The 14,625-nt window shown below is 39.1% G+C and overlaps 1 protein-coding gene across 1 annotated transcript; it reads left to right on the forward strand.

The window, feature by feature from the left end:
• slmapb (sarcolemma associated protein b) lies at positions 1-12,904 on the forward strand. The gene is made up of 9 exons (XM_062427070.1): positions 1-117; positions 5,534-5,592; positions 7,804-7,932; positions 8,031-8,105; positions 8,200-8,499; positions 8,898-9,135; positions 9,296-9,467; positions 12,238-12,372; positions 12,821-12,904. Exons 2-9 carry the CDS (start codon positions 5,541-5,543, stop codon positions 12,902-12,904), a joined length of 1,185 nt encoding a protein of 394 aa, XP_062283054.1. The 5' UTR covers positions 1-117; positions 5,534-5,540.
• The last annotated feature ends 1,721 nt before the right edge of the window (positions 12,905-14,625 follow it).

The following is a 14,625-nucleotide window of genomic DNA, read 5'->3' on the forward strand; positions in this document are numbered from 1 at the left end:
ATAAGGCTAAAAGTGACACACGCATGCGCACGCACGCACGCGCGCGCAAATACGTCATCTAATTAAATGAACTGGCCTAACTAATTAACGTGAGCCATATGTTGGAGATGTTTGCAGGTAAGTCACGGTAGTTTCAATGCTTTTTAAAGTCACATTTAACTCCTAACTCACTATTAAGTAAACTTTAATATTGAAATATAAGTCATTCAACAAGTATCAGCTTATGTTCAGTAACTTAAATGAACTTTTTCCCTTAACCCTCCTGTTGTCAACAGGCGTTAACTCAAAAATGAGGTATAATTTCATGAGGCCTATTGACCATTATTTCCCAAAAATATATGTAAAATCTGTGGTAATAAGTTGGAATGAAGTTGGCTAAAAAGGTCTAACAGAATTGGGTGATAATTTATAGCTTGCTTTATAATCATTCAAACCAAACCGGGACAATTTATTAGGCCAAAGTTGGGTTACATGAAAAGCACCACTCTGATTAGAATCTAAGGTTTGTTTAATTTAAGATGATACACTGTAGATATGAGGTTAGTTTAATGTGCAGCTGTATGCATCAAAGTCTCAAGTCATTAATGTCAGTTGAATACAGCTTGCTTTACCTAATTTTTTAGGAGGTAAACTCTAACTCTCTTTCCAGGGGATACCCATCACAAAATGTACTATCCAAGAAACAATCAGGTGACCATATGAACACTGAAAGACTGTAATCATTCCCCCTGTTCATAATGGCTGTGGAAAGTTCACAGTGTGTCCAGACATTGTTTTGTACATTTCGCTGTTTGCTGCAAACATGCATTTAAAAGTTAATCCTAAGCTTATATGAGGCTTCAGCAGTCTGTGTTACTCACATCAACTGAATATCTGCCACATTTACAGTCTTTTTAGCATTAAATTCCCCTCTGTGTTTCCCTGTTGAGGGAAGTATACGGTGGAAGTATAGTAACAAAAACAGGGACTTTGGCTCTAAAAACATTAATATTGAACAATGTCTGTTTGACTCACTTTTAATACATCTTTGCACAGAAAGAGGCTTGGCACCCATCACTTTCATTCAAAGTGTATTATGAAGGGATCTTCTATTGGCTAGTATGAACAGGAGGAATAATTATACCAAGAAAAGCCTGTTTCAATGTTAATTTTGTCACCTGACTTCTACTACCAGTACTTCTACTGCCAGTCGTGTGTACTGAACAACTAGCCAAGCCTTGTGAGAGGATATCCATATCATCATTTAAGACACAATGCCATAAAGCAGATTTTATAGCTAGACTTGGAATACCAATAAAAAACATTTCAATGGATTATGAGCTCAGGGGGCTATTAATTGTGAAAGCATATAGGACAAAAACCTTTGAATTTATGTGCTGTTTTAAAAAAAATCTTAATCCACTTAACTGAAGATAGGCTATTTTGTGTTCTTTACAGTAAAATGACATCTAAAGTTTAGCTAGGTTTTGTACATCGAAACAGAGGAGTTAGTTTAGATGGTTGATAATTGACTGATAACTGAAGATATGTCAATGATTTGCAACTGTATATCATAAAACTTTTACTCATGACTAACTTACCCCGTTAAGGTCAAGGTCTCAGGTTGGAATCTGGTCACAAAGCAAAATACACAAGTCATTAAAATCTGTCCCTGGTCACGTTATACTCAGTTTATTGGATCTTATATTTCCCAGTGTGATTCTCTTTATGGTCTTGTAGTCTTAAATAGCCATGGCAACATCCTTCAATTGATTATCCCTTTTCTTGCACAGTTAATGAAATGAATAGGTTGCAGCATTTTTTGTGAAGCATTACCTGCATTAAGTATACACTGCTCTGGAAAACCAATAGACACAAGAGCTGTTTACACTTTGATCATTGAGCCTGTAGCATTAGTATTAAGGGCTGCAATTAAAGATTCCTTTCTTTATCAGTTAATCTTCCAACTATTTTCTTCACTGTTGTCTGTAAAATGCCTTTATTATTTAAAACAATCCAAGGTAACATTCAAATCGCTTGTTGTATTTTAATCAACAGTTAAAATCCCCAAAATATTCAGTTTAATATCTTTATATTAACAAGAAGCTCAAACCATTGAATATTTGGCATTTTTTAAACTAGAAGGATTGATATATGAACACTTCAACATGTTTTTTCTTGCTGTAATTACTCTTCCTGTTTGTACTGGCTGTTAAAAGATCCTTCCTAATGCACTTTCCATGTAAGTGATAAATGACAAAATCTACAGTCATTCTGTGCAAAAATGTATTCGAAGGCTAATATGAAGGGTCATCCATCCAATTTAGTTAAGCCAAGTGGATATTTTTCCAAAATTGAAGTCTTCTTAGTACATTAACCCCTCTTTGTGTTTCCCTGTTGAGTTTGGTGAAGATGTTCACACTATTTGACTAATTCACACGGTTGAAACCTAATATAAGCTTTACATAAACATTTGAATCAGTGTTTGCACAAAATGAGAACTGCGGATTCTGCCCCACATCACTTACACAGTTGTGGTCAAAAGTTTACATACTCTTGTAAATATCATGGCAGCCTTGAGTTTGCAATGATTTCTACAACTATGTGATGGAAAGGATGTCTGTCTTGGTCACAAATAGCATTCATGTATATTAGTTTTATAAATTTATATTAAATCTTGTGTAAATATGAGAAAAGCAATTCAATTTTGGTTATGAGGAAAGTTGCGTCAATCAAATTTGCTTTGTGGCATGACCTTTTAACTTCCTGTGAGTGATTATGGTTGACTACAGCTAGCTGGTGACTTCTCTTAACCCATTTAAATACAGCTTGTATGACACACTCGTCAGACTCAGCTACAAACGCTACAATGGAAAAATCTAAGCAGCTCAGCGCAGATCTAAAAAAGCAAATCATTGACTTGAACATGTCAGGAAAGTAACTTGGAACCATTTCAAAACAGTTACTGTGCAAACAATTGTTTGTAAGTGTGTGGTGCATGGCACAGTCATGTCCCTGCCAGGAACATGAAGAAAATGCAAGCTATCACCTGCTACTGAGAGAAAATTGGTCAGGATGGTCAAGAGTCAGCCAAGATCCACCATACCAGCAGGTCTGATGAATTAGAAGCTGGTGGAACACAAGTGTCAATGTCCACAGTGAAGCATGTTTTATATTGTCATGTGCTGAGAGGCCGCAGTGCAAGAAGGAAACATTTGCTCCTGAGGTGACACCTTAAGGCTCGACTGAAGTTTGCTGCTGATCACATGGAGAGAAAAAAAAGTTCTGTCATCAGAATAACCTACCGTCAAGCATGATAGTATTATGTATGGTGGTAGTAGGAGGAATAATGATCTTCAGGAAAACCTAAAATAATCAGCCAAATGGTTGAGTCTTGGACACAGTTACATGCATAAGTCCACTACATTTAAGCCCTTTCCTAAATGAGGTCACATAATGCTGATTCAGCCTATTAGCACCAGATAAATCTCTATACTTCACAGTATACCAGAGTTTTTAATCTGGTGTCGGGGTTCACATTCCCATGCTGGCCATATCAGTGCAGACTTCCGCTGACCTAACTGGCTAACTTCCAATTAGCTCTCTGCTAACTTGAATGAGGATAAAACAATTTAATTATGTGCTCTTCCAGAATTCCAAATGGACTGAATGGATTAAACCCTGATAGTGAAACAAGTAATTAAGTGGGGGTTTTAAGTCAATAAGTAAAGCTTTATTTATATAGCACTTTTTTTATAAAACACACATTTATAAAGTGCTTCTCAAACATACTTGCAAAATGAAAACAAATAGTGTAATTTACAATATAAAAGATTGTGTGAGGCTCAAAACAATTTATCGACCATTTTACAGCAACAGTAGCGACAGAGTATGCTACGTAAGCACGTTGACAGCGTTTTTGTAATTACTCTCAGTGCCAGAAGGGGGAGACAAAAGTCCTGCACTCCATCTTTAAGAAGGGATCTTTTAATGGTCAGTATGAACAGGAGGAATGATTACAGCAAGCAAGATCAGTTTCAACGTTCTTATGGGCACCCAACTATTGTGTTAAGACAGACTTGAAAAATGGTGAAACTGTCCTTTTAAATAAATGTGTGAATTGAAAAACTGCATGCAGCAAAGGTCCCTTGCTGGAATTTAACCAGGGGTGCTGCCATTATGTGGCATGTGCGGTAACCACTGGACCACCAAGGCACTCCAAAAGTTAGTTGAATTGGAAAATCTTAAATCCAATAAAGTGGATATCCTCTTCTAAAACATGTCCCCTTTTAAAACCTGCATCACAACCTACATGTGCCTGTGTGTGGACCTCATACATTATTCAAAGAATTTTTGATGTGATACGAACTTATGAAAGCTTGTGACCTGAGGAACACATTTTTTGCTTACATATTGGAGAAAGGTACTTAAACAGAAAAATTTAGCCCACTGTTGTCTGTCATTATCTTGATTTTCACTGCAGCCTCACAATCATTTCATAGCATGTTGGGGAGGCTGTTATTTAAACAATACTAATTAATATACAATATTAAACAATACATATAATTTATCCCTGTAATATTTACAATAAAACTTCACCCTTCAGGATGACATATTTATCTACAGACTACCCTAACCCTAAAGGCCAGTAATGTTTGAATTTAAAGTGACAAAAGAGTTTTCTACAGGGCACAACAAGAGAGGAGGTGTGTGTCATGCACATACATGGCACACAGTCCCTGTTCTGTGTCATCCTGTACATTTTTACATCAGTACCAACTGGCCGGGGAGCAGCTCCGCTCCCTGAACAAAACCTCTCTGTGTCAGTATGCAGCTGCAGCTTCCGAGATGCCCTACTCGGATACATGACCTAGTGTGGAGGGGCTCAGGATTTCAGACACAGAGTAGGGGGGTCACGTTTTAGAGGACATGAATCTGATTTACCTGTAGTTTAGGATTTTAACGACACTCGAGGTATTAGTTTCATTTACTTTGGCTGGTTATTTGTCTTCATCTGCTTCAGTGCAGCAGTAACAGAGAGATCTGGTGCACGGTGTTTGTAATGCCCTGTGTGTCCTCCCCCCCTTCGCTGCTTGGACTGTTCCATTTCGCATGTGAAAAAATCAGATAGTTGGAAAAGTGTTCCTTCATGTCAGGGACTGCTGTAGCCACAGCACATAGAGTACTGTAGCTCCTGGACCACCTAAGGTAATATTTCCTGTTAAGGTTAATTATTATTAACCTTTCATTATTATTATTATTATTATTATTATTTATTATTGTTGTTATTGTTCTGTGACGTAGTCCTTAAAGGAGATTTCTCAGCCTCTGCGCAGCCTCTTCCTAAATTGTTATCCGTTCATAGATGAACAAGCATTTTTGTGTTTACCTTTTTAAAGATGACTCACATGCTTAACCACAACAACAGCAGCAAAGCCATACATCTGAGTCAGGATTTTTTTCCCCTCATCATCCATCCTTTATTTTGTACTATGTGTATATAACTATCTTTTTATCTGTCCTAATTGATATGCGATTATGCTTTCTTTTACAGATAAGCAATGGATGAGAAAGAGCTGAGTGATCCCCTGAATAACGTTTCACTGATTAAAGGTAACCCAGTTGTATTTTTTATTTCTCTAAACATGGACAGACAGTATGGAGATGAATGACTTGGCATTGTTTTGCTCCTCAAATAGCTCTGACCAGACACTGCATATCTTACTTACTGACATTGTGAAGAGAGGAGGGGGGGAAAAAAGCATGAGTCACTCTTAAAATGAGCATCTGGACCTATGAGGGCAGTTTAGTTGGCTTTAGAGCTCAGAGTGCTGTAGATGGCCTTGTTTTAGAGGTTGATGTCTCTAGTGTCAACAGCTTATTAGAAGATGGAGTCTCTATGCACAGAGAGCACATCAGCTGACCAGTCTGTGTTGGCGCTGACATTCAGAGTGACTGATTAAAATAGGTTGCACTGGATAATGCAATCATAGTGCAATACAGACGACATAAAAATCAACAGGGATGTCATGACTCAGACAAAATGTGCAGGATTATTGGTGAGTGAATCAATTTTTCACGATGAAATGAATTAGTAATGCTGCACTGCACAATATATAGGCAGCACAAAGCAAACAGTGTCCTCACGACATCAGTATCTCAGTCACTGCAAAATGATATTTCTCAGTTTCACATTTTGTTGCTGTCAGTTAATACCCCAGCAGTTTTATCAGCACTTTTAAAGAGACTCGTCGAGACATTCAGTGCGAGCAGTGTTCACCCTCTGATTCGGTTAAAGAATGCTGTCACATTCATTTGGGAAGGAAACCGACAGCAGGGAAGATGGACCATCATGGCTATAGCCTTCAGCACTCGAGTTAAAAAAAGACTTTCTCCCTACTTTTTTTTTCTTCTATCTGTCGTCACTTGAGGCAGTGTGATGCTCAATAACCCAACCAGTCTGAGGGGTGATTTTACGCACGTACAGGCTAAACCCATTATTAGTTTGTCAGGTGTCATTCTGTGACACTAAGACATAATGGCTGTAATGACTAATGTTACTAAAGATAACACGTCAGACGCCCTCATCCAGAATTATCTCCTTCCCTCATGCTCGTCGTCTATCACACAAACTGGACCTAGAACATGTAGTGGGAGCCCACTCACATTCTCGTTCTCACTCATTCATATGCATGCATGAAGGAACACACACAACCACATATGCACATACTGGACTCAACACTGCCTGCCCGTCCTTTGTCTGGCACACAGCAGGGTGGTCATGTGCTTGAGCCAGAGGGTGCCACCAGCCTCCGGTAGGCGCTTTACAGTCTTTTCATTTTAGGGACATTTATCTGTGCCACCTTGTAGCACTGCTAATAGTGTGTGTGTGTGTGTGTGTGTGTGTGTGTGTGTGTGTGTGTGTGTGTGTGTGTGTGTGTGTGTGTGTGTGTGTGTGTGTGTGTGTGTGTGTGTGTGTGTGTGTGTGTGTGTGTGTGTGTGTGTGTGTGTGTGTGTGTGTGTGTGTGTGTGTGTGTGTGTGTGTGTGATTATACAGTATGTTTATGCAGCCATGTGGCCCAGACACAATGAAATCCCAGTTTTCCTGACAAACGCAGCATTTCGTGGTAGTCCTCTGATATTTCCATTTATGGTGCACATGCTTGACCTGTTCTGACTCTTGTTTTCGCCTCAGCCAAATGCTCGGTCTGAGATGAGGTCATCTCTTTTCCTAGGCACGGTAGATTAGGGGATCAAGATATTCACTGGGTATTGCAAAGCACAAGTATTTGTGGAGCTTGTTTCCACCTCTGGAAAACACAACAGAACCTTGACTACCTTGGCCAGTCCATTCCCTTTGTGTATTGTTTACTGTAACTTACTGTTAACAACAAGCGGTGTAGACGTGCCAAAGACTTGTATCGCGCTGGGGTGGTGGACAATTTGGAATGAAAGCTTGGATAGAAAATGCAGATAATGCAGTTGTGTCTATTTCTGGATGAGCAATTAGTTTATGTAATAGGCCCATTTAAATATCTTGGGAAATCATTTAGTATGTCGGCCCTGGTTAAATAGTTGGGACTCAAGCTGAATGAATGGGCAGGAGTTTGAGTTATCCTTCTATTTTTATGGTATTGAATTGCCATCATTAACTCTGGATGTGCCTGAATGGCTTCGGCTCTACTTTCCTGTATCTCTGAGTCTGCACACACCTCAATGACTTTGCACGAAAATAAGAAATTCTACCCTTAGAGCTAGATACTCTCGTGTTAATAATAGATCTTTTACTGTGGATAATAATGTTATTCTATATTTCATTCTCAGGTGACATCACCAAGTCAAACATGGGGTCCACTGGTGACTCGGAAAAAATCATCCAGCGTTTGAACGTTGAACTTCAGGTAGCCCAGGAGCTAGCGAATACAGAGAAACACAAATGCATGGAGCTTCAAGGTAACAAATTATGTTTTATACATATTTGATGTTAAATAAACACCTTTCTCTCCACGCATGCATGAAATAAATTATTTATTTATGATCATATTTTGCAGGTGTCCTGGAGGAAGAGAGAAAAGAAAATAAACAACAAGCTGATGAATCTGCAAAACAGATAAAACTTCTTCAAGGTATTTCTGTATTGTTTGGAGCCACCTGTGTTCTCTTATGGGTTGGAGAGGTTTGTGTTTTTGCCATCTAAATGTACCACTCATCTAAACATAGGCCAGCTGCGGCAGCTCCAAGATGAAATGGGCATTCTCAGAGAGCAGATGGATAACTCCAGTTCACGCGATGAGTTACAAAGTTCACGAGATGAGGTGAAGTCACTGAAACGTACCCTAGAGGCAGCTGCTGCTGAGCGGGACCGTGACGTCAATGCTGTCCAGACTAACCTGGCAACCGTCTCAAAGGATCTGGATAAATGGCGTCAGACTGCCAACAAATATGAGCGTGAGATTGACAACTTACAGCGTGACCTTCAGCAGCAGAGCAAGCAGTGGCAGAAAACTGCAGAAATACAAGGTACTACATAGTGCAAATAGACATAATGATACAAAATAATGATGATGATATCTTGGAAAAAGGATACTGTGTATATCGGATACAATATATGTAGTAATCATAGTTGCATTTAATTAATACTAATGAAAGGAAAAATTTGCCCAGAAAAAAAAAATGTTTTAGCTGGACAGCTTTATTAGTATTAAACAACTCAAAAAACAACCTAATCTGATTGTGCAGTTGCTTCACTTTCTGTGAATGTGAGAGTTTTGTTATAGTATAGAACAGTTTTAAACTACAAACTTGCATACTCAGATGCTAAGCTGTGCTATGAATTGTCACTTTGTATGTAAGCCAATTAAAACACCATCTGCTGAGGGAATACACCATTACATAAAACGTTTTTTTTTTCTTCACAGCCAATGAACTGCAGTCCATGCAGGTGGAGTGTAATGGCCTTCAGAAAGAGTGTTCTGTACTGCGATCTGAAAAACAGGACATGGTGAATAAGCATCAGAAAGAAATGATCAGTCTGCAAAGTGAGTGTGCTTCCTTCAGGGCTGAGAAGGAAGACCTCCTCAAGACTCACCAGAAAGTGTGCTCTGAGAAAGAGGGAATGCTGCAGAAACAGCAGCAGCTGGAGAAGGACCTTGTCAGGTCAGTGCTCTGTAACATTACCATGAGCTCAGCTCAGCTTCACCCCCACCTTGGTTGTTGGTTATCTCATTTGCCTTTTTGCCTGCTGTACAGTACAAAACACATTTCTGTCCTTGTGATCCTCCACCTATTGAATTCAGTGTTGTCTTGTTTCTGGTAGCTCGCGTGCCCAGAATGCTGAGCTGAGCAATAGCCTTAAAGCCCTAGAGAGATCCCAGCAGGAGTTGGAGAAGAAGCTGGTGGCCCTGCAGCTCCAGCAGCAGCAGGATAGCACCAAGCTGCAAAACCAACTAGATGAGGCGGACAGCCGCAGCAAGGCCCTGCAAAGAGAGGTATGCTCTCAAAACTGAAAAGACATCAATCTAGGCGCGCTGGGACCATACTGTTATTGACAAGCATCTCAGAGGGAGTCATAACAGTTACCTGAAATCTACAGCGTGCCTTTCAGTCACATTTTTCAATCCTACAACACACTGTCTACACTGGCCAAATTAAGACAAGGGGTAGATGGTCCCCTTTAAAAACAAACAAATTCAGTTTTATTACACACAGAACCATAAAATGAAATTATTGAATCCTTTTTTGTAGCGTTTGTGTGGATTCAACACATAAAAAAATAAAAGCTGATACGGTATTTTAATACAGGTAAAATTAGCCTGCAGTAAATGCATTTTTTGCAAATGACACACACATTACATTTAATCTGCCTTTTTAAATTATGTTAAATCAACGCAGCATTCTGCTCTGTTTAGCTGTACATTATTTACACAGTTTTGTTTCAAAACTTGCTGTTGCTGTTGATCCATTTGTTTGGTCCAGGTGCATCTGTATACATGGACCATTTGGCCACATCAATGAGCAAATATGCATATACAATATGTTTTGATGCTATGATATTTCTCCATTTAGGGTTCATCCTCTTCTTTGCTTGTAGACATTGTTTTATACATGCATGACACTAACAAATCCAATTCAAAGTCCCCAAATAGTGTTATTTATAGTTCTATTATGTTAATTGTTTCGACAATAAACAATGGTGGGGATATTGTTGGATTTACATGGTATTGGATGTAGAACAAGTTGGTCACTTTACTGAGTTAAGAAAGTTGATGAAAGGCTTTAACTCTGATGCCGGTTAGGAGGACTAAATAATCTCTTGTGAAACAATTTTTTTCAAATCAATGGCAACTTTTTCACTGGGTATCTATTATTATATTTCTTTAGTTTTTATTCCTGTAAACATGATTTTATAATGTGGTCTATCTTCCAATCACTTCAATTGTGATGATAATGTTTAATCTTCAGATCAGATTTGGAATATTTGTGTCATTGAATGACAGGGCTGTCCAACAGACAGCACCTCTCTGTAGTCATGAGATCCAAAGTCTCTTTACTTGTTGTAGCCGTCGGAGACTGAGAGGAAAAAACACCTGGAGGAAAAGATGTTGTCCCTACCTTTTGACATAATGCTCTCTCTCATGTGCCTAATGGTGAAACAAAGTATGTAACAGTGAGAATTTGGGCCAGTTAGGACTGATTTTTCTATCTTGTGCTAAAAATACAGGCCCCAAATCCATACACCACGTTGATTTTCATTTGATTGCTGTTAGGTACAAACCACTGCATTGAAATGAATCTCCCAGATTTCCCTCCTTTTTTCTTAAAACACAGTTATAAAATTTGAATTGTCTACCTTGCTCAATTTGCTGGCATACCACTGTGTGCTCTCTGACAGATTTAGTTGGATGGGGATCATCCACCACGGTGACTCTCACACAAGAGGGGCAGTATTGAATAGCTGAAAGCAGAGATGAAGTCATCATTAACCACAAGTCATTCATCCCAAAGTGGTGTTGTCCTTTCAGTTACTGACTGAAAGTGCCTTTATTGAGGATACACTTCCATCATTTTGACTGGCTAAGTATCTAGAAATTCAGAAGTGACCTGCTGTGCAGAGAAAGACTGGTTAAGCCTGTGTCGTCCCGTTGAAACCCTGTCCTATTACTTTCAACAGTAACCAGATCAGCAACCTTTTGTCCCAGTGTGCTCCATTATCAGCCAAATTAACACTCTGGCCACTTTATTAGGAACACCTTTCTAATACTTCATGGCATGAATTCAACAGGGTGCTTGAAACATTCCTCAGAGATTCTGCTACATGTTCACATGATAGCATCTTTCAGTTCCTGCAGATTTGATGGCTGTACAATAATGCTTCAAATCTCCCGTTCCACCACATCTCAAAGAGGCTCTGTTGGACCGAGATCTGGTGATTGTGGAGGCCACTGGAGTACACTGGACTCATTGTGATGTTTGTGGAAACGGCTTGAGTTGACGTGTGATTTGTGACATGACATGTTATCCTGCTGGAAGTAGACACTCAAAGATGGGTAGAATTAAAGGGATGCACGTGGTCAGCAATTATAGTGGTAGGCATTTAAATAATGCTCAGTTGGTGTTAAGAGGTCTGATAAGTATTTCCCACACCATCACCAGCAGCCTCAACCGTTGACACAAGGCAGAATGTATCCATGCTGTTATCTGACTCTGCAATGTGCATGTCACAGCAGAAATCGAGAACTGTCAGGCTAGGCGACATTTTCCAATCTTCTACTGGCCAGTTTTGGTGAACCTGTTCCTCCTGTAGCATCAGTTTCCTGTTATTAGCTGACAGGAGTGGAGCTTCCTGCTTCTGTGGCCCATCCTGTTCAAGCTCTGACACGGTGTGCATTGACAGAAGGTCATTTGCATAGCTGTGTTAACATGTAATTATTAGAGTTACTATCACCTTCCTGACAGCTTGAACCAGTCTGACCGGTCTCTTCTCTCATTAATAAGGTATTTCTGCTCACAGATCTGCTGCTCACTGGATGGTTTCGCACCATGCTCAGCAGTTTCGGAGATACTCAAACCCAATCATTCAACAGTCAGTTGAATGACTGGGTTGATACCATATGACTGACTGAGGAAGAAGCAGTGTACACACTAATAATAATACAACAATAAAGTGGCTGCTGAGTGTCCACTGAAAATACATTTAAGTGAAAGTAATTTGACTTTTGAATACATTAAATTAAAAATTCTAATTTGCTTGAAACGCAGTATGAGGAGGCTAAGACGGAGCTGTCTGATCTGAAGGAAAAGTATGAGAAGACTGAGCAGGAAAAGCAATCACTCACAGATGAACTTGAGGAGTGCAAAGCCAACATGAAGGAATTACAGGAGAAAGGGACAAAGGTAAGTTCTGATCTAGCTTACACTCTTACACTCATATTTAACGAAGTGCAGAAAGTGTATAGATTATCATCTGTAATGAGGTTAAAAACAGCACGATGGCTATTATTAAGAAGCAAACAGTTGTTTTTGGTTTGGTAGCATGAGCTTTGCTTCAGATTTTGCAACAATAAGAACATTAAACATATTTTTTTTATATTTTGTGAAATATCTCTAGGCACAAGAGTGAATCTTTTGTATGATTCACAATATTGCTTTTTTAATTTCAAGCACACCTGCTCCCCTTTACTCATCCTCCTTATTGTACTGTTGCTATGTGTGACTTAGAGATTTGTATAAACACCAGTGACAAACACAGACTACTGACTTAGGAGGTCTATTAATAAAGCTACGCCCAACTAAAGTATGTCCCATTGCAGTTGATTACTATAATATCCCTTCCCTTCTGTAGACTTCCCTATTGCTGCCTGTTCAAGCCATAGTCATCGGCCTTATCCTGGCTTTGCTGTATTGGTGCTTCGGCGCATTGTGGTAGTAAGGTACACATTATTCCTGTCAAGTCAGCCTACATCTTTCATTCCCATCAGTGTTTTTTAGATCATTGCATGACATAATCAGGCTTTCCTAATTCCCCAGAATGCTTTCCTTTGGGGAAAAAACAGAAATTGAAGCATCAGCAACCTAACCTCTCTAATCATACAGTTCCAACATCTGACATCTGTTTGTCTTGTCTGGATGGCTAATGCTTAACAACTGTTCCTCTAAGTGGGCTTGAATGGGCTTATCTTTATCTGAAAGAGCTGTTTTTTAACTCACATTCTCTGTGCGCTGCATTGGTCTTAATGACTAGTTCCCTCTGTCAAAGCTTTGGTGATCCTTGGATGGGCAGCTTCATTTGGTGGTGCTCATGTTTCCATTTCTGTGTCACCATTTGTTTCAGAAACCGTGGATGATCTGGGGGCCGGCGGTCGCTGTGGCTCTAACAGCTGTGACCGCTGCTGTGCTCTTCAGGACCTGAGGGCAACTTGCTCAAACGCACAGACACACACGCACGCACACACACACACACACACACACACACCCTCACCACACACACACACACACACTCACCCTCACCACACACACACACACACACACACACACACACACACACTAGTGAGTCCATATTTGTCATCAGATTTCTCTACACTGAAACTGAAAAACTTGCCCCCGAATCATATCTGCACTATTAATTAGGGAGGGGGCTCATACTTAACCCTGTTTAATTTTTAAGATGCTCTATTTTAGATGGCAGAGAAGTTAATAAAAGAATGTCCGTTAAGTGTGCAAATGATTAAGTTTGTTTGTATGTCTTTTGTTTGAAAGAATCTAGTTGGGTCCATTTTTTTCTCCAGTTTACTATTTTGAGTTGTAGGATTATGTATTAATGAATGTAAAGATACTGTAAACACTTAAGTGTTAAGTAGTCAAATTTATTTATATAGCACCTTACACCAGTCACAAAGTGCTTCCCAAGCCAAAAAACAACAATAAACAAACAAATTTAAAATAAACAACAAATAAAACACAAATCTAAATGAAACACGTAACTAATTCTGAATATTTTTGATTATATTTTAGATGTATCACCTGGAGTTTGAACCTCCCTAATTGTAACTCATCTGTGTAATTGTCCGAATTATAAATACTATCACAGTAACACAGCCCCTAACTGAGAGCATGATGAATGCCCTCAATAGATAAAAATACATTTGTGGATGTTTGTTTTGGGTACTGCTTAGAAACGTTGTGTTAGTGTAAGAAACATCTATGTAAAAATGGCTCGAGGCCTGTTCAGAACATTTTGGGCAAAGCTATTTCAGTTTAGCTGATCGTTTTTCTATCCAGTGTCTTCCTGAAGTCTGTTTTCCATTCATGTTGATTAAAGTGACTCAGCAGCATCTGATATATGTAAACTTTAGCAAAATGGACAGAATCTAGTTCAGGATTATAATTATCCAACTCCTGTGTGTGTGTGTTTGACTCGTGCTTTCCATTTAAGATACAGTTGCTAAAGGTAATGATGACAAAATATTACATTTATTTAGAACAACTTGTGTCTGCACAAACTACTGTTTTTCATATTTATCAGATTCAGATGATATCCTGGCATCACCTACTAACTGTTTCCAAAAAACACAGGAAGATAAAACAAAGAACAAGGATTATTGGTGTTATACACATCATTATTGTGCCAATGAACACACTGAAAAGTTC

Source organism: Scomber scombrus, chromosome 10, assembly GCF_963691925.1.
Source record: "Scomber scombrus chromosome 10, fScoSco1.1, whole genome shotgun sequence".
In the NCBI taxonomy this organism is placed as follows: domain Eukaryota; kingdom Metazoa; phylum Chordata; class Actinopteri; order Scombriformes; family Scombridae; genus Scomber; species Scomber scombrus.

Bases quoted from the DNA above. Each gene is read 5' to 3' on its own strand.
- slmapb (XM_062427070.1), top strand. From the start codon at position 5,541: ATGGATGAGAAAGAGCTGAGTGATCCCCTGAATAACGTTTCACTGATT. The intron at 8,106-8,199 runs GTATTTCTGTAT...ATCTAAACATAG, and splicing joins ACAGATAAAACTTCTTCAAG to GCCAGCTGCGGCAGCTCCAA. The intron at 12,373-12,820 runs GTAAGTTCTGAT...TCCCTTCTGTAG, and splicing joins TACAGGAGAAAGGGACAAAG to ACTTCCCTATTGCTGCCTGT.